We start from the raw sequence: 21043 nt of genomic DNA on the forward strand, positions 1-21043 counted from the left end.
CGCTCGGCGTCTCAGCGCCCCGACGCCAGATGAAATTTGCATCTCTCGTTAGATTCTGTTAACCTACGACGTTCCCCATAGCCGGGAAATTGAAATTCCATTTCAAACACGAGCTTTCCCTGGATACTGGCAACCCGTGTTGCGCAAAGTACTTTTGTGTTACGATTACCTTTTGACATTTTAAAATGTCACATCGACCGGTGGTTGTTCGTGTCTCAATCGTGTTTTTATCGGTACGAAAAATATTACAGAACATATAGCGAGAAAAATATTTTGGATCTGCTTCTTGATGAAGTGGAGCGGGGCGTTCGAAACGAAGATAAAAAATGCATATAACGTGCAGTTCTCCCGAAACTTGATATGAAGGGATCCGACGCCAGCAAAAGTCTGTTTGTCAAGTCTTTGTTGGCATTTTTCTTACTCGCTGGCTCAGTTGAAATATCTTCGATATTTATTTCATTTTCTAACCATACATGGTGGTGGTTAAGTAAGTAGTCCCAATGCCGGGAATAATCTTACCATTTTTTCGCAATTGTCATATAGAAATCATTTATCCTCCTTTCCATTTCGTACTGACGTTTAGTAAAGAACAGAGGTTTTGTGTAACTTTTAAGATTTTCTTCAACTAAGCTTTGTAAGAAATCCATTCTTCAGCCAAGTCGTCATTACTAATGGACTTAACTAAAATGGTAAAAAACGTCCGGTGTAACAGTTTGTAGCAGAAAAAAATTATATAGCAATGTGATACGATACCTTCTTGATACAAAACAATCAAAATTACAGGATGGTTTAAATCGGTCTTTTTTCTTCAAATTTCTTTTTAAAGGAAGAATGACATTTTTGAGATATAACAAACACTATATTTGACAAAAATGTAGAATATGATGAACGAGCGAGCAAATTTTCAAGTGATTAGATTTTGTTGTATAAACGATTTTACTAACCCTCTATCGATTTTTGAGAAAATTTATATTACTTATAGACTGATGAGTAATGTCGGCGAATAATAAGACCAGAATCGAACAATGATTTTTGTCCATTACATGCCACGACGTACTAACGAAAACACCATTGAAACTCGAAAAACCACAAATACAGTGATGGATAAGAAAAAGTTTAAAATTGATACACTATGAATTTTGTATTAAAAATGACAAAATTAAAGTCACTTTTATATTAAAAAATTTTTTCTATTCTGATAATGGTCATTTATACTGTGGTATATACAATATATATATTATTATTCGCTGCTCTTTATACAGAATTTATTCACTTTATACGCAACGTGTAAAATTATGGTGTCTTATTATATCTCTTAATATTATACGAAGAAAAAAGTTGGCGAAAATTGAAGGATTAAAGCGATAGCTCTAATATTTAAATTGCGTTTCTGGGAAGAAATTGAAAGGCACAGATATAAGATTCGACAATTTTATATTCGAAAGCGCAAAAATTTATTACTACGGTAGACTTTGAATAAATTAAATTATTAACGAATTTTGAATAAATCGAAATATTGGAATTTTACTTCAATTTTGTAGTGGATAGCTTTAGATTAAGCGGGCATTAACTAAAATTTTGTTCCAGCAAATGAAGTTCAGATAAGTGGAGTTTTACAATACTATGGTCCGTTTAATTTCTGAAGCTGACTATATATTATATTGAGTATGTAAATTAACATTACTTAATATTAAAAAGATACTATATACTATACGATATACACCAACAGTTTCGTATAGAAACATTCTTCACTATCTTGACGTCTAGAGTTACATTTCAAAAATGTCCGCTTTTTTAAACACCTTGTAGAAGCAGAGATATATCAAAGAATTTCAAGCTTCGTATGCGAAACGAAATCTTACTTCTTCTCTTCCTTCCTTTTCTTATAATAATTCTTATACAATAATAATTATTATTATCAAATATATATAATATTAACATTTTGTCCGAAAGGCTCGGTAATAAGCTTATACTACGTGCTAATGACATCAAGTAAGTAAAAAAATCGTTCAAAAAAGTTGTTCCCTTTCATAAGCCTCGTTATACAATTATACAAGACACAGACAGTCTCATTAACACGTACTATAAGTTTTGTCCCGACTTTTCGAGACACCTGTATATGTAAAAAAAGAGTTATGTGCAAGCAATGTACATAATCTGTATATAAAATACATATATATACGTAATATTTAGTTATTATCATTCACCAATACAGAACTCGAGAAATATCAAGTCGTTGCTTTTCATAAAGAAGTCTCGCTGGTGAATGTCGCGGCTACGCGTGCGAAAATTCCTTATCTTCGTCCATTGCTGCAAACACGGCGGGAAAACGTTTTCACGGCTGCCTGCTTGCCGTGGTAAAAACGCTGCCCTTTGCGTTTTCCCGTGTTGCCTGTTGGCATTGGGTTGCCGAATCTCTGCACGATGCTGAGGATCGCGAAAACTGGACGATGCTTCATCCAGCAAATTGAACGACCAGGTTAACTCTCGTGAGATAAAAATTTCCTTTTGATTAATAACTTTTAATCCCCTATAAGAGAATAGAGATTGATACGTATCGATTAATAGCTTAGCGTTTATATCTTTTGCGTAATTGGAAATGTTATGCTATATTCGTCAATTTTGTTTGATTTATATTTTTGAATGCCTTGCAAGGAGTTAGAAATAAACTTTTGACAGTAAAGTAAAATAGAGCCGAAATTCCTCGATATATATTTAGAGAAATAACTCGAACTCTCACAAGCTAAAGAAGAAACGCGTGAAAACGTGGCAGTTATTGATCGCAACATCCATAACATCCATATTTAAATGCTGAAACCGAGTCTCTATTTTCGGCGAGTGGATAAAATAACCTGTCTGTGTGTAGGAACATCAGTGTTCTGTCGAAATCAATGAAAGATATCTTCTTCCAGAACTCTGTTTTAAATTGTATCTTTGCCGATCGAATCCACTTATCTGAACGCGAGTTCTAACTGTGTAAACGAAAAATAATAACTGGTGGGTGAAGTACTATTACAGAAATTTCAGTTATATAAACTGTTTGTCTCTCGACATGTTCAGACAAGTGGAGTTCTAGCGTAAATATAGATCCAATAAGAATCTTTTATTTACCCGTGTACCACAAATGGCGCACAAGATGCGAAAGAATGCATCTAGGATACATCGTACAGAGGCCAATGAAGGGGAAATGATTCGATCATAAATCGAGACGGCCCAGTTTCCGGGAAACGGTTTTTAATCCTTTGGATTTCGAATTAAATATTTTAGCAAGCCGATGATGCGGTCACTCGGTTCCCAGGCCGTTTAATCTCAAGCTGTCCGATAGTATAGTGTCAAATCGATATGGAATGTAGGTCGAATTCGGCTTACCAGAATTGATTTCTCCGGTTTCTGAATTATCCCTCCATAGACTGTCCATTTGTCTATCTTTGTCCGTTTGTTTTAATCCGTTGCTCTGATATGTAAATATCCATCGCCTGACATTGAGATATTAGAAGATTAATCGACTGTTCTTGTTAACCAATCGTAAAAGAAACATTGGAAACTGGAGAAGAAATTTCTATAGCTCAAGTTATCTGTAACTTCCTGAAAAAGTGATTTATTGTACACTCTGTTGTTTTCCTTTGTTGTTCCTAAAAAGAAGAAGAAAAGGAGTAATTAATTTATTTTTGGTTATTTATTATTTGCTAGCTTGCTTTGTGATACTTTCAGGTACATTTCCATGTATGGATGTTTATTTGCTAAATATTTTTTCTCATATATATTGTGCCCTGCTTCTTCTATAAAAATTGACAAATTTTGCTTCAAGAAATAATGGGATAGATTCCTTACTTTTCTCATTGAAATCTAATAACTTTTATAAAAAGAAAAAGTATTAAAATATTCGTAAGTGGAGTAGCATTATATTTAATTTAGGACACGATATATTAAGACAAATACAAATTCTTCTTTCATCCTTGTTCCTCATGACACCCTCAAAAAACGTTGTGTCTTATGACTCGGCTCAATATACTGAGTTGTATATGTATCCACATATGTCTTATACTGCGGAACTTTGTTTATATGAACTCCACTTATATGAACGAAATTTCAATAGTGCCAGATTAAATAGGCTTTAGCCGTGTATGTAAGAGCAAATGTTTCGAGGAATACTCTTATATGAGCATGAACATTCCTATTAACTGAACGAAAAATCATAGGTGATATAGAGAAACAGATGGACTCTTCTTATATTAACCACCTGATTATATGAACTATCTTATCCCCGGCAGATTCACATAAACGTAGTTCCATTGTATTTAAGAAATACTTCATTGTACTCATCCCATAAACTGTAAAGGTGGGTATATTTCATGCTCGGATTATTTCGACCGAGTTAAACTACTCGCAAGGGAGTAGTCTTGAAGTAGAAAATCTTCCTCCCTCCGTCCGACTAAAAAAAGTTGCTTGACAAAAGTTTTACGATAGCCTTAATTTAGAACGTTTGAAGATATTATATGATTTTTCTGGATTTTTTAACAAGTTGTTATCTACTGAAAAATGCGTCGGCCGTAAAAGACCCACGTTTACGGTTCGAGGCTACCGTAAGAACGTTTACAGTCTGAGGGTTGTTTGTACGTATTTTTACTTGCACACGAAACTGTTGCACAATCGAATTTGTCGATAGCGAAAAGCAAACGAAATATCTATATTATTTGCGAATGTAGGAACTCCATTAACGTATCCGTCTATCTTTACTCTGTTCTTCAGCTTGCATTCTGGAACTCGTGGTTGGTCAGCAAGGTCCGGTGTTCGTTCTCGAGCCACCAAGTACTCTGGTCTTTTCCAATACCACAGGCTCACAGCTAAGCTGTTCCGCTCATGGGAGCCCAACGCCGCACGTCACCTGGATAACTAGTCCGGATCAGAGATCGGTCACCGCAGTTCCTGGACTAAGGTGAGCTAATTAACATAAGTACAAAGTACTTACGACTATACTTCAACCCTTTTATTAGGTTCGTAGGTTCTCAGTAGGTTTGAAAGTTTATACCAATTTTTGAGGATTTCCCATTACGATGGAAAAATTCTGTTTCGTAAAATCTATTTCGTAAAATTCGCAATGAAATACATGTGCTCACGAAAGTACGTAGAACACTTACAGACACCTTTTGTGAATTTATTACACGTATTATACGGAACACTTTGAAGTTTCATTAGCACTGCTATGAAACTCGATCGTCATGATTATATTGGCAAAGTTTGAAACAAATCTGACGATATATATAGAAATTACAGGATAATTCAGTGAAATAGAAATGTACTAAAAATAGTACTAAATGTATTAAATACAATTGGCAAAGATTACAAAAATATTTTAACAGTCAATTATCCATATCCGTATACAATATCCATTAAATTATGTTAATGAACTGCGATATTCTGTGACACCGTATGTAACGCTTATTATAGTTTAAAATAGCTATTCATGCTAGATACTAGTTTTTTACTAAATATATGTTTAGAATAAATATCTTGTAATTTCTACATACAACTTTAAGTTGGATTCAGATTCGACCAATATAATCGTGACAGTAGTATAATTATTACAGTGCTAATGAAGTTTCGAAACGTTCTATACAATATATACAATATAGACATAAATGTTTCCTGTGGTAAATATGTGGATAAAATAATAATTTTTAAACTAATAACACCTGTTGGCTAAATAATATCAATAATAAATCAAAATCAATTAATAAATAAATAATAGTAAATAATAAATTAATCAATAATAATGTTAATAAATAATATCTGTCTATATAGAATAAACTAATTATCGTCGACAAAATAATATATTACTACTCCTACCAATCTTCAGACGATTAAATTAAAATTTTGGAGAATTTTCACTACAATGAACCTTCTTCATTGCAAATGGCCATCGTAGATAATAAACTTATAATTAAATACAAAAATTAGACAATTACAAACGCATAAATACAACTTAGTTGAATATACGAGTAAATTAACGAACAATCAACAACGCAACAATATTCTACATGTCCGATTCGTAAAGAAATTTTTTTTTTATTTAATTCTTTACATTCACAATTTGTCCGATTTGGACATTTATAGAAATTTTGCTGAGAAACGTGCATGAAGAGAATAGGTTTTCATCGACGCAGCATAGCTTCCGATAATAGTGTTTCCGCTATCGCTGGTCTGTTATAAGATCCGCATTTTCGGCTGAAAATTCGCGATTTGTAAGAGTGCTCGACGCGATAGAAAGGGTCTAAGCGGATTACAGTGCCGGGATTTAGAAGTTGCGAGCTGCTGTAAATTGCGGGAGTTTCGAACGCGGCGGAATTACGGTGTCCCGTGAAAAAATACAGCTGCAACGACGGCACAAAACATAATTAAGAAGTTCAACTACTGATATCAGACGGGGGAAAGTAATCAAAAGGAACTTCTTCGTTTGCTTTTCGCGGTTTTCTCGTTTGTTGTACTTTACAGACTTGTTTAATATCGTTTATCGAAAATAGTTGAGGCATTGTACGAACATAGTTCCGCCATGAAAAATTTGAAGAACGTGAGAACCTAAATTTTACTGTCAACGTTATGATCTAAAATATCATTTTATTATTTCAGAATATTTAAGGTATATTTTTAAAATATAGAATAATATCCGAGAGTTTTAGAGAATTATTCAATGCTGAAAATAAACGTTTGAGACGATCAAAATGTTCTAAAATATCGTTTTACTGTTTTCAATTGTTGAAAATGTTATCTCCGTATGTTTTAAAGCGATATTAATATAAAGTGGTTGAAATGTGATTGAAATGAAATTATTTTTAGTCCTCAATTACTTAATGTATTACTTCTGTGTAATTTCAAATATTATTCGCGTATAATTATTTCATTTTCGAAACAAAGAATAAGATAATTGGATCGTGATAAAATTTCACATTGAAAGAACTCCTTTGTTCTGTGTAATTTAATTCAAAATTGTTATTATTTTCTACATAGCATGCTACATCAAACGCGATATTAATCAATCTATTTAATTAATTATCGTACTGTTATACTTATTTGCACGAACAAACAACGTATTCCATTTACCAAATCAAGCATTGTTCTATTATACTTGTCTGATCATGTGTCATCCTATTATACTTGTTCAATTACATTACGGTTATGCACTAATTATCTAATTAGATATACAGCGATACCCTCCAAAACTCATAGTTCTCTGTTCTAGAACCATTCGTTAATTAAACATTACTAATATCATATTTCAAGGTAAGTTTATTAAACGTTTGGTGTTCTATTAATCTGAACATTCTACTGTAAATGCTTTTGTTGTGTAGGTACATGAACTTGAACAGTTTTCCGGAATGTATTGCAAGATAAAACGCGTGCAAATCGCGTAAGGTTAATATTATTGGAAGTTTGATGCCACACGTCCGGCAATATCGTAAACGTGGCACCTGGGCAAGCCATTTCCTCTCGGTAATTGAAATGTTCCTTATCCAATGGTCGTCCAGTAAGTTTGTCCGCAAGCAGACGTCCCACAGGAAAGCGTAGCCTGCCGCTCGACCTCGTTTCGATAACACCCTTATCGCACATTAATGAACTTTTAACCAACGAGTTATCTTATAAGTGAAAAAAAAAAAAAGAAACGAATTATCTTTCAAGAAGTTCCTAGAATTCTAATCATGATATACCCAATAGAGCTGGGTCTGTAACTCAGTTCCGTTTTTCTTAATCCTTTATTTAATTGCAATTTGATCATTTTGTTTTTGTAACTTTCTTTAATTAGGAGATCTAACTTCTTCGTTTTCGAGTTCTATTTTCTTCGGTAACCTCAAGTTTCATATATCGTGGGTATTAATTTTTAAATAAATCAAATATTTCAAATTCTGATTTCTATGTAACAGATAACTGGAAAATCTATATCCGAATTCTAATTTCAGAATCTGCAGTTTTAATACCGGATTTTGTTACTTCTTTTCATTAATGTTTCGACTCCGAGTTCTAACTTTATTTTTATAATTCATTCGTTTTATAATCTGCTACTAATTATCTTTATCGGCATTTTCTTATTCTTATTTGTTAGTTTGTAATAGCAATTTTATCACTCACGCCTTATTTTCAAATTATATAATAACTTTAACTTTCTGTCTCATACAATGTAACTTTGGAAGCTCTCGTTCTTCAATCTAATTGTACGATACGCTGTCCTGCGCAAAAATATCTTCGAATTCCAGAAGAATCAATAAACCTCTCTTGTAAACCTCTCTTTTAAAAAACACAATTCAGAAGCATACTTAAGACATAATATATAAAATACTTCAAATGTTTAAAGTATCTTAAAACACTTTCGCTTTATTAGCTGATTCTTCAACCTCAAATATTCCATTGAAGACTGCCCAGCTTGCAAAAACCATCTTTTGTTCCTCGTCAAGGCTACGCGATCTAATTGCCCCTGAAGCCTGGCAGAAACCTTTACTTTCGCCTTTCTCATACTCCAGACGCATCGATCAAAAGCAAATCAGAGCCAAAACAGAAACAGACACAGTCTTGAACCAGTCGAACATTCAGCAGTCGAAACATTGTATCAGTTGGAAGCCGCAAGAGAAGCTGGAAGAATTCAAAGCAAAAGCAACCCCTTTCGACTTCCGATTCGACGTTCATCCGCGAAACATTCCTCTTTGCTGTTCGATTCTCGGTTTTCAGTAATTCAGACGTCGAGCTTTCTGTTCATTTCGCATCCGACGAAAATTCACTGCCGCCGGTGTTGGTGTTTCGATACACGTCGATCGATTAAAGACGCGAGAGGAAACAGCTGGAGGCTGTTTTTCGTTCGCAGAAGATAAAGCAACCAGAGGAGGAATTGCTGGAATAAATGTAACGACGCGCGCGCGAAAGAGGATGCAGGAATGGAAATGATGAAGATGAAAGGTGAAAAAGTGAGGGTGGAATGAATAAAATAGTGAGACGAAGAATTGATAAATTGGAATCAAACTGGTAGTGAAAAGTTGGCGAATAAGAATGAGAAGCGAAGGGATAATAGTGCAAATATTTGTCAGAGATTACGAAATAAATAAAATATGCATCTTTTATAAACTAATCGTTAGATAAACATTTGATATTGAAATTGTAGTGCGTTAGATGTAAATAAAATACATTTAGAAAAAATAAAAATGAAATTGAAGGAAATAAATGAAGTAAGTAAAGGAAAATATAAAAGTATTTTACGGTAAAAGTAAATAAACAAACATGCAGTTTGAACATTTTGATAAGTGAGATAAATACAGATAAATAAACGTAGAATACCTTACGAGCAATGGTATTTGAATCATTCAGACGAAAATTCAATTTTGAAATTATCGTAGTATCGTGGACAAAAGGCCTAAGAAATATCGAGTAAACCATAAACAATGTCGCGAGAGCCGTGGCGCGTGTCAGTGGAGAAGCCAGAGGGTGTGAATCGAGAAGTCAGAGAGTGCGAGTTCCGTTGTCGATATAGTGTTGCTAGCGTTGTCGAGAGAGTGTGGTCCGCGTGAGAGAGAGAGAGAGAGAAAGAGAGAGAGAGAGCGTTGGATCGGTCGTGACGAGAGTCGCAAATTAACTATTGAGTTGTCTAGATTATAGTACGTTATTGTGATTAGTTCACGTTAAACAATCATCGTTCTTCTGTTTAATCAACATCTGTACAATCCATTCATTGTAAATAAATCATCATAATATTAAATTATTATATTATATTCACGATACTACATTATGTGGGAAGCGTTAATGAAAATAATCAGTCATTTTTCTCAATGTATATAGCACACAGATAAATATTTCATGAAAACGAATACTCGTACCATTGAAATATAAATTGCATTTAAAATGATGCAGTAAATTCTACGCTGTTTTTCGCACTTGTGTTGATGAAAGAAGCACCCTCTTCTTGAATATTCCAGTTCTTCGAATGGGAAAGGAAATTGAAGGAAAGATTGAAAATAAGGTATAATTGAAACATAATGATGAATAGACGAGAAACAATTAAAGTGAAAGTCAAAGAGATTGTACAACGTACAGTATAAAAGAAACGTAATGTGAATGGTCGATAAAAGGTAGAAACTGAAAATGTCAAAGGAAATGTTACATAATAAACAATAAAAGAATATAAAGAGTATCCACAGAAAAGGAAAGAAACATAAATATGAATACACGAGAAACAAATAACACGAGTGATGTGGAAACATGAAATCAAGAACTAAACCCAGTGCAGCATAAAGGAATAACACCTATAAAATCATTCATACAAAAGTAACGCGAACAACGAGCTACCTGGAAACTGGAAACAGGTTTCTGCCATTTCGGAACAGTTTTCGCTCGAATAACCCCTTTCTTTGCTATATTTTTCCGTTTTGTTTCCCTTTTTTCTTCATTTACCTCGAAATTTTGATATTATTAGATGTTGCTTTCTCTGTTTTAGAATTTAACTCTTCTCCTACGTAGCTTATTAGAAGAGTAATATATTATTTAAACTGTCAATATCGATATTTGCAAAAATTTACTGTGATGGTGTACTACTATTTGCTAGAATATAAATGTCATGGTTATCCAACAAAATTATAGTATTCACTAAAAATATTACAATTCAGAATAATAACAAATTTTTTATTTTCCTTGTATAATAACAAATGCGCGATATTTTATTAAATATTCTTAACACTCAAACAATATTAGTTGAGTAATGAAAGAAAGCAAGTCTTTTCAATACCAAATATTTGTATTGTTAGTAATTTTCTATTTCCATCTTTTCTACTATTTCTAATAACTTTTCGTCTCAACAAATTCGTTTTTATTTTGTGCCCGGTTCCTTGAAAAAATGTACGTCTCTTAATCGCGTCATTCTTTTAGCGAACCGAAGATGTTGCATTTTCTGGCTTTCATATCTTCATTCCTATATTATTATTCTGGAATTTCGTAACTCCTACGAAATTATCTGGAACAAATGCGATTCGTGAAATGGCTCGTGACAAATAAAAGATCGACATCATCAGATAATTATATTTCAACATTTTACAATAGTCAGCAGGATGTATGATCAAGAGTCAGTTAGCTCGAAATGGGACATACGCGTTCGCAGGCGGAGCTTGGAAAATCTGTTGATGACACTCGACACGCGGAAAAAGTGTGGATGACAAGCGTGTGCTAGTTGCACTGTGCGATATGCTGCGTACAAGTGAAGGATATCAGCAAATGTTCATCCGCTTAATATATTCTTTAACACTTTCTGAAATTGCACGTATGCAACGATTTTTACATCCGATTCAACATTTCTTTCCACTATTATTTATATATTTGAAGGGTCGATGAGAAGAGAGGGAAATATCATGTCATGAATTTAACAAATTTTCGAGTTCAACAGTTTTTCGTATATCTCTGTGTATCTGATGCTTACCACTGGCTATGTTGCTGTATTAATTTGAATTAAAATTTGCTAAGTTCTAAAACAGTTGGAAGACATTAAGATATGCGACATATTTTTGATCTTTTACAATTTAACGTTTTATGCATATATTACTTAAAATTATAGATAGAAGTTGAAAATAATGCAGAATGAAAAAGTAATGAAATGCTTTATTTTAATGTAATATTTATTAAATTGTATCTAATATTATATTGAAAAATGAATGCTTGTTTTCTGAGAAATGCTAAAAATTGACATTCACCATTGATTTGTAGAAAGTTTGATTCTCGAATAATAATTAAAATTAGTAGATTATTATTAGAATTATTAGTACACCTCATTGAGACTGAAACATGACACTTTCTCATTTCTGATCCCCGTTTGTAGTTCCATAAATGATCCGATCCACTTGAATAAATTTGTCTCACCTGTGACGTTATTTGCCTTCGACACAACCCGTTTACGAGTAGGTAGATATTTGTATAGCTAAGTATCTCAACAGAGCATATATAGCATCATAGAGAGATAATGTTAATCCTGCCATAGCATCTTGTAAATTAATACAGTCTCTACTAATAACACATTTAATTAGGATTAATTACACAATATATACGTATTTAGCTATAAAATTACGTAACTTTTACCTCGCAAAACATTTAGTTATTCTCTTTTATATCTTACAAACATGTTATTATTTCCCTAAACAATAAAAAACTATCAAGATCAAACTATCGCGAAACGGTGCATAATCGAATAATAGAATAGAATTATCGGTAGAGGACATTATCTGTAAGATAAGTAGAATTGGAATGTACATGGTCAAACAAGTAAAATAGAGCTCTACAGAACGCTGCAGTAGAATAGGTCAGTAAATAGAGTCATTCTACTATCCTCCAATATGCAGTAAACATAATACAGGTAGAACACTAACCTTCTCTGAGTAGAAAATCGATCAGAGTAGATAATAGCAGATCAATAGAATTTGTTAAACAAATTTAAAGCGAAACTGGTCAGAAGATTAAAACAAACGTTCGAGTTCAATAGCATACGGTTGCATTAAACTAGACAAGTAGAATAGGTGTAAATATTGTCCGACACAATATCTAATCAGACAACGGCAACAGTAACGTGTTTTATCAAACAACTGTTACCCGATTGTGTAAGTAATCAGTACAAGTAGGTTACGTAAGCGATTAAGTAGTATGGTTCGGTGTGTAGTTAAACAAGTAGTATAGCCGAAAGCTTTGTCAGCCGGCTATCATAACCTGGAACGTAACCACACTGTACGGGCGTACACGAACGCGTGTAATTACGCAGTGAATACAGAACGGTTTCTAATAACGCAGGTAGCATAAGACAACGTATACTCGGACATCTGACAAGAAACAATATTAACTTTAACGTGGTGAGAAAAATCTATTTTAGGAGTATCTTGTTTGTAGCGCAATAAATGAATGTATTTGCTATGTTGATGCTTTGGAATATTATTTTGCATCTTAATATATTACGATTTTTACAATATTCCAATCTTTAAGAATTGAATGTTGAAAGTATCTATTTTGAGAGCATTATATTTGTAACGTAAAAAATGAAAGTCCTCGTTATGAGTAGATTTTTGAATATCATGCATCATACTGCATTACGTTACAATTTTTACGATACATCGGTATTTAAAAATTGTTTGAAACGTTTCATTATGAAGATATTACACGTATATCATAGAGAATAAAGATCTTTGCTGTACAGAGAAAAATTTCATTTCGCACGAAAAGAAGAATTTCGATGCATAGAGAAATTTCCAATTTTGGAATTTCCCAATTTTTCAACTCTTAAAAATCGAAAGATTTCATTGTGGCGATATCATATTTACACTGAAAACGAAAGACATATTTGTTATAATCCTAGTTTGCCATAGATTATCAAATGTTTTGCTGAAGATAGATCTTCGTAATAATAGTAATCAAAATATAATATGCAAATATCTAACGAAATATCCCAGTTAATCCAAATTAACTTCAATTTTGAAATCTTAAATTCCTTCAAAGAACTGAAAAGCTTCGTGATGACCCTACGTGTGACGAGACGAACAGAAACTAGCTGCTAGTTTGACCTCTCGAGGAATCGATATCCCGACACAGTTAGACCTTTTTGGCCATTTTTAGCTATGCTATTATGACACGAATCCTGAATGTTACATCTCGTTTGCGGTTAACTCGATTCGTTGATCGTTGGACGTTTTCTATCGCAGCTCGAAAGAGACTCAGCTTTTATGTTATGCATAATTTACTTTATTGTTATTGAAGCTGAAACTTAATCTTATCATTTGTATATTTTATTCTGATTGTAACCTTTATTTATTATTTACCTAGTGTAATTGATTACGTAAAAATTTTATTGGTTTATGTACAGAAGAGTAAACATATCAAGTAAAAGGTAACTATTTTTGATAATATAATCGAGTGAAATAAAATTTGGGATTGAAACTCGAAAAATTGGATATTCTAAAAATGCAGGAAATTCTTAAAACCGGAAAGGATCAACATAAAACTCTAAATAATACCATTAGATTTTCTAGAATTTAATATATTTCCATAATTTAATTTCATTACGCTGTATAAAAGTTCTTAGGATGCAAGAGAGTCGTAGAAAGGATCCAAAAAATGTTTTAAACGATATTAAAAAATGAAACTTTTAAATAATTTCTCTGAATCTCGCAAACCAAATGACTGAATAATTAAATAAAGAAACATTGGTGTACATGAATTGTAAAGAATCAACGCAACACTCTAAATAGTACCATTTAATTCGCTATAATTTAATCTGAAACACACTCTATTCAATGCAACATTAGAATTTCTCTCGTTTATTCGCATATTTCAATTATTCTCGAACCACGTATTTTCTTCTGCAATTTTAAAAGCTTTCCTGGGCGAATTAATAAAAGGCATTTGCTCGTGAGAGTGTCGGTGGTAAAAAGGCAGAATGGTAAAAGGAAGCTAAAAATGGGCGAATTTATATCGCGAAATGGTAACGCCAGTAATGGAACCTGGGCGAAGACGTTAGAATTCTAGCTTCTTCGTTTCTCTCTCTTTCTTTTTTTCTTCCTCTTTCATTCTTTTTCCATTGTTTCAGACAGCTGCTCGGGAACGGCACCCTCTACTTTCCGCCATTTCTGGCGCAGGACTTTCGAGCGGAAGTGCACAACGCTAGGTACAGGTGTCGTGCAACCAGTTCCGTTGGAACCGTGCTTTCCAGGGAAGTTACTCTTCGTGCTGGTGAGTTTGTTATACCTTTGGTAAAATTTAGAGCGTCGGCTGATCGAATTTCTAACTCGTAATGTGACATTCAGTTTATAAATGAAGACCACAGACAGGAGAAATATGATGAGTGCGTCTTTATTGATTTTCTCAGTTTTACGTCGCTCGATAGCTAAAACGAAGTATTTTATTAACATGAAATAGTCGATACAGATCTTTTGAAAATAGGTGATAAATTCACAATGTATTTTTTAAGAAACGAATAATGTTTGTTCGGTTCTTATGTCACTTTAACATAATTATATATTAACAGTTTGTAAGAAAGAACGGATTAATGTGAATGATATGAAATTCATAAATATGTAAATGTACGGATGTATGTGTGTAGAGATAAATAAATATTAACAATTTATACATGTATAAATCTTTAATGCAAACTTGATATTTTTTAAACGTACAAGAGGAGAACAAGAGTACATATTTTATCTAAAAATCAAATGCAAATTACATTTCGAGATTACTCTTCCATAAGATGTGACCCATCGTGTTTTTCGCTTATGGTCGTCAAATTGTCTCTTAAACCAGTGCAATGACTTAATACTGGAACAAACGACGAGTATAAAGACGAAATAAAATTTTTAACAATACAGTAAAAATGTTAAGACATATGAACAATGTGTATAATATAAAGGAACAAGCAATTCCATATAAATAACTTAATAAAACTTAACTTTAACTTAATGAAACTTAAATAGATATAAAAGAAATATAAATATACTAAATTGCATGCATTCGTCTATAATTTCATTCCAATTAATACCGATGAAGCTGAATCGAAGCTATGGTATATTTTTTAGTCGGTTGAAATGGCAACAAATAAGGGGCTTAACGAATAATTAAAAGATTCTGGTAGCGTCGCGTTTTATTCAGTTCTGCGGGGTGGCCGAGTAAAGGGCAACGCGTTAATAACATAAAAATAGCGGAAAATATCGCGAGGGAAAATCTCTATCCGTATTTCTGCATTTATAGACAGAAGTCTCATTATCGTGTTCCAGTGCGGTGCTCATTAATTACTATGTTTTTTTCCCCCGATGTCCCAGCATCGGAAGGGGAATGTTCACGTAGGCTGCTGTATAGAAACGCTACACATATACACGATATATTGAGAAAATAATAATCGCGACTTTAACCTGAAATTTATTATTAAAAACTTCTTCGTTCTCTCTGTGTAGATGGTGATTTATTCGAGTCTTATATGTTATATCTTCCATGTGTTTCTTGGAAATACGAAGTAATAAAAAAATATCGTAGGAATAGCAAATAATAAATAAATAAAAGGATATTGTATGGAAATACTCTGCTTTTTATATATTCTTCAAGATATTAGGTTGTCCGAAAAGTTTCTTTCGTTTCATAAGGTGATAATAGATGAACAACAATTTCTGTTTTATATTATTTTATTGAATTAAGTATGATCCATTTTGTTATATTTCTATTATTACGTTCGTGCATAATTCAATAAACTAATATAAAACAAAAAACATTGTACGTCTATTATTTCCTTGTAAAACGAAAGAAACTTTTCGGACCACCTAATACTAAATTAAGGAGTAAACGCTATGTAAAAGAAATATTAAAAACAATTAAATAGTCCAGTGTAGGATTCAGAATAGGACAAAATGACTTGACGACAAAATTGTGTAACAATAAATTATTCTTGTTATATATAATTATTCTGTTCTGCAAGCAGTTAGACTATAAAGCAAACGATGAAACTATCGCTAAAAATAACAGTCGAATGCTACTGAGAATTTCTACAATGAAGAATAGTGAACAGTAACCTTGTACTACCAACAATAAGAATAATAATCTGCAAACAAAATTGCATAAAGACCCTTCGTTCTTCTTATGTTGTTCAATCTACAAAACTGAAGAGCAAACGATGAAAAAAGAACACTGAAAATGATAATCGAATATCCACTATACAGGATAGAGACTAGTGAATTTTTGAAAAGAAAACTGCACAGAAATACCCCATCTCGTCTTCCATTCTTCGAATGACAAATGCTGAAACTTAAAAAAGAAACGCTAAAAGTAATAATTCCGTGTCCAGAACAGAGCATAATAATTTTCGAAAAAGAAGCTATCAGCTGTAAGGTGGAAACGACGAATACACGTCAAAAATTATAATCGTATATTCACTATTTAGAAATTGTTAAGAGAAATTATTTAAAAAGGGAACTGTACAAAGATAGATCGTGTCATCTTTCATTCTGCAAACTACAGAACCTAAAACATAAATCGCGAAAGGTACACTAAAAGGAGGTCTTGCACCCATCGATACGTTTCCACGGCGCGTTGCGTGAACACAATAAACGTCAATTACAGTACAGAACGTCGCCTTTGGAACGTGACTGGTCGTCGGAAACGGCGGAAAGTTGCTGAAGATCCCATTATGCCGGAAACGCGGCCCGCGTTTTCACCGAGCCATCGCCGAGTAAATACCGGAGGGAAAACGCCAATGAAAGCCGTTAAATTGTATCGAAGTAAGTTCGATTTGAACAAACGACCAGACAGAGAAGGAAAGAGGCCAGAGGAAAGATGGAAATAGGAAAAAAGAAGCGAAAGAGGAAGAAGACAGGAGAAACGTCTGGGAGAACATGGGACAAAGGTTGGTCCGGTACCATGAGCTTTACGTGAACCACCATTTAAATGGCTGATTTTATGCCGACCAACGCGTATAGCAAGCTACGTGCTTTCGCCTGCCATGGATAGCACGTGTACACTGTGCAACCGAAATTAGAAGAAAATTTCGAATCCTTCCATTTAACTTGCTTTCGATTCGTTCCGTTGCTTTTTTAATGCGATCTCGTCGACACATTGTTTTACTTTCGCATAGACGAGTCCTCTCTCTACTTTTAGACCATTTTTAAGTGGATTTCTGTTTGATTAGGAGAAAAGAAAATTAACGTTGATGAAGGTTTTTTCGTTTGGAACTTTAGGTCGATGTAATGCAGTAGTCAATATAATATAGTAGATGTGCGTGATTTTTGCTTTTTCTAAGTCAGGTTACTTTATTTTAATTTTCCAGACATTTTTTGAAATTATGATATATAAGCATTTTTAAATACGTAATTTTACGAATACTTGCCTTGTGAAAGTTTCTTCTTATGCGACAGCCTAATATTTATGAAGAGGGTTCTCCCTCAAATTTAGTGTTTGATAAAAAAAAAAAAAATAAAAAAGGAATAATACCCTAACTTAAAGAAGAAAGAGGAAGAAACTCCCAAATTTACTCAACCTAAGTTGAAATCTTATTTAGAATGAAATCTAACTCGAACTAGATTCCCTTTTTCCTAATACTTACATTCTTCCTATAAATTCAGACAATCATCTCTGCAATTATTTAATTCTTAATCAGTTATCATTAGACTGCGGATTTTTATACAATTTTATATTTTTATGAATCTAAATAGAAGTACTAAATCATGTACTAAATATTATAATAAACATTCTATTTTGAATATTTTATATACTTTACATACTATATCTGTTATATATTATATATTAATGTTATATATATACATTTCTGCACGCTATATGTATTGAATGCATTTTTACACCTTCAAATTTCCTATAAATACATAAATATAAAAATCTGCAGTCTAGTTAATTTTTCTTTTCTACGTATACATATGTATATGCAACAGACGTACAATTATAACATTATAACTGCTGTGTCCTTTTTTCGTAACATAGGTTTAATGCTCGTCAATTACCAAATAGACAAATAAATTTTCGAAGGAGAGACGTAATGACAGTAAATTCGGCCAAGTTCTCAAGACGAAGGTGGAGGAACGTGTATCGATTGGTCGGTTTTTCGTCTGGGGAAGTTCGTAAGTCGCGGTCGTCAGCGGCAACAGAAAATTCTTCTTTCTACTTTACGTCGAGACATCCCCGTCTAGGGAACTGCGAGAAAGTTCTCCGACAGGAAACGCGAGCGTATACGGGCCAGCCAATTCGACCAGTTGGTATAGGAAAAAAAGGGAATAAACTGGAGAAGAATTCGAAAGTCAAATCCTACGATTTCGACCATACGATTTCCCCTTTTTTAGCTTCATCCTTCGTTCGTAAGTCGGTCACTTCGCGAAGAATTCTCGAACATGAATCGCCCGACTTGCACGTGTTTCGACTGTTTTCCATTGATGCTGTTTATTAGATCGAAGAACGAGAATAGAAGAGTTTACTTTGATCGCGTCTTCGACTAATATCCCATGAGTTTCGTCTCGTTTCGCGATGTTGTTTCGAGGATTTAGCTGTTTAGACTAGAATTATTCGTAAAGGAAAACTGAGCCTCATAGAAGACAGATTTATCAGTTCCACTGTTTATTAATTTCTTTATTTCGTTACATAAATAGCTACACGATCGATGTTCAACTCTGAAGAAAAGAAAGAAAGAAATATAAATTTATGTATAGTTCCATAAATTCATTTAGACGATGGTATAAGATGAGAAGAGATATAAATATGATGCGAGAAGATGATACAAATAATAAATTGCAAGGTAAATTTAAGAAACAGTGTTTGTAGTGTCATTATTCTTCTGTACTTTTCACTTTATGGAATTGGCCAATGCGACATCTGACCGTCTATTGAAGGTGGGATTTAAGAAATTATATTTTAAGTTTAAACATAAAATCAAAGAAATATAAACGGTATCCCGAATATCAGTATTTAAATCTTTTAACGAGGAACATCATTTTGAAAAATATGCCTATCTGTCAATAAAAATACTTTTAAAAAGTATATAAAAATATACAAATTCGCCAATGTTTACGTTGATCAAGTATACCAACGTAAATATCTAAAGCATTTAAAAAATGAACATAAATAACATTCTCCGTTCAAAAAAGAAAAAAAAAATTAGTTCTTAAAGATATCTACTATTCTTTAAATTAGCACAAAGTACAGACTTCTTCAACTCATCCCAAAGTAGAACTTCCAATTAAACGCTATTGAGTGCTGCTTAATCCCATGAAAGATGCAACAATAACAATCGAATTATCATGAATTCGCGAAGAATTTCCGCCAAATTTACTCTCAAAGTCCTCCCACCCTGTTTCCTCGTCCCACCGTGAAAACTCAACATTTTCCGGTGGTAACAAGTCTGCCGACTAATAAACGACGCGACTTTCCTCTCTTCTTAAACGTAATTACCGCCTGGCAAGAGAAAAAAGGAGAACGAAGGGAAAAAGACGGAAGAGGAGACGCGACAAGGAGGCAACGGAAAAGACGTTGAACGCAAACGATCATAGAAGCCAGATCTATGAGACGCGGCGTTAATTAAACCTCGTTACATCGGACTTTCTACGAACTTCGTCGTTAACAAGCTACCGTCGAATCGAAATCTTCGATAATCTCTCGAACATCTTGGACCGTTCGAGCCTTCGGCGTTTCGTAATAAATCCAACCTTTAAAAGCAGATTGCCAAAGAGGATTTCGAAAAGAAGTGGCTCGTTATCAACCACTCTGTTTCGCTCGGCATCACCCTTTCACCAGGCTTCTCGGCGAAACCTAACCTTCGCGTAGACTTACGCAAAACTTATGACTTAGGGAAACCTGCCAAAAAAGTCTGGCAACTTCCTTTTACGTAAGAGAGTCTCCTAGACCCACGCACAGTTTCCCCGACTTCTTGCAGCCTGGCAGAAAAACACAGAAGAGGGAGGTTTAGCTTAGGTAGACAGAGACGGGGCAGCGCTTCCTGGAAAAGGCACCGTTCATTAAAATGTGTTCCAGCCGGCGGTAATTACGCGTTTAATTATTTAAACGAGTGACCCGGCATTCAGCAAGATTTCATCCCCACCTCTGCTCTTCCGCGTTTCATCCCCATTTCGATTCCCTCCCTCTGGTTAAACTCTACTCCTTCTCTCTCTCTCTCTCTCTCTCTCTCTCTCTCTCTCTCTCTCTCTCTCTCTCTCTCGCTGGCTCTTTAGTTTGTGAAAGTAGCGTTTTTGTTTCTTGTCTCGATAATATCAGAGAGGACTCGCCATCTTCATTCAATCTTCCTACCCTTTTCTCTGTTTCTTTCCACGTTTCCGCTGTAGAAACAGGGCTGGTAAGAGGGTGGGCAGAAGGGTTGCTTCACGATGCTTGGACGTTAGGCCTGGTCCTCTGTATTTCTCGTGTCTTTCTCCTTCCGTTTTTCAAGCCGAGGCTTTTCAACTCTGCGCCTTTTCAACCTCAACATGTACCATTTCCGTCCCGTTTCCGGTTCGTACGTCTGTGTCGCGCTTCAAGATAGACACAGACGTACTTGAGGATGTTGCAGCGTCTTCTA

General features: G+C 33.9%; 1 protein-coding gene across 5 annotated transcripts in view; it reads left to right on the forward strand.

Annotated features, from left to right (window-relative positions):
* Positions 1-21043, forward strand: part of LOC122566114 (Down syndrome cell adhesion molecule-like protein Dscam2) — a 314600-nt gene that overhangs the window by 245006 nt on the left and 48551 nt on the right. For all 5 annotated transcript variants that reach the window (XM_043722870.1, XM_043722867.1, XM_043722868.1 and 2 more), the window contains exons 4-5: positions 4750-4936; positions 14582-14724. In XM_043722870.1, coding sequence (XP_043578805.1) covers positions 4750-4936; positions 14582-14724 — 330 coding nt within the window. The remainder of the gene's footprint in view (positions 1-4749; positions 4937-14581; positions 14725-21043) is intronic.

This window comes from Bombus pyrosoma, linkage group LG3 (assembly GCF_014825855.1).
Source record: "Bombus pyrosoma isolate SC7728 linkage group LG3, ASM1482585v1, whole genome shotgun sequence".
Lineage (NCBI taxonomy): Eukaryota > Metazoa > Arthropoda > Insecta > Hymenoptera > Apidae > Bombus > Bombus pyrosoma.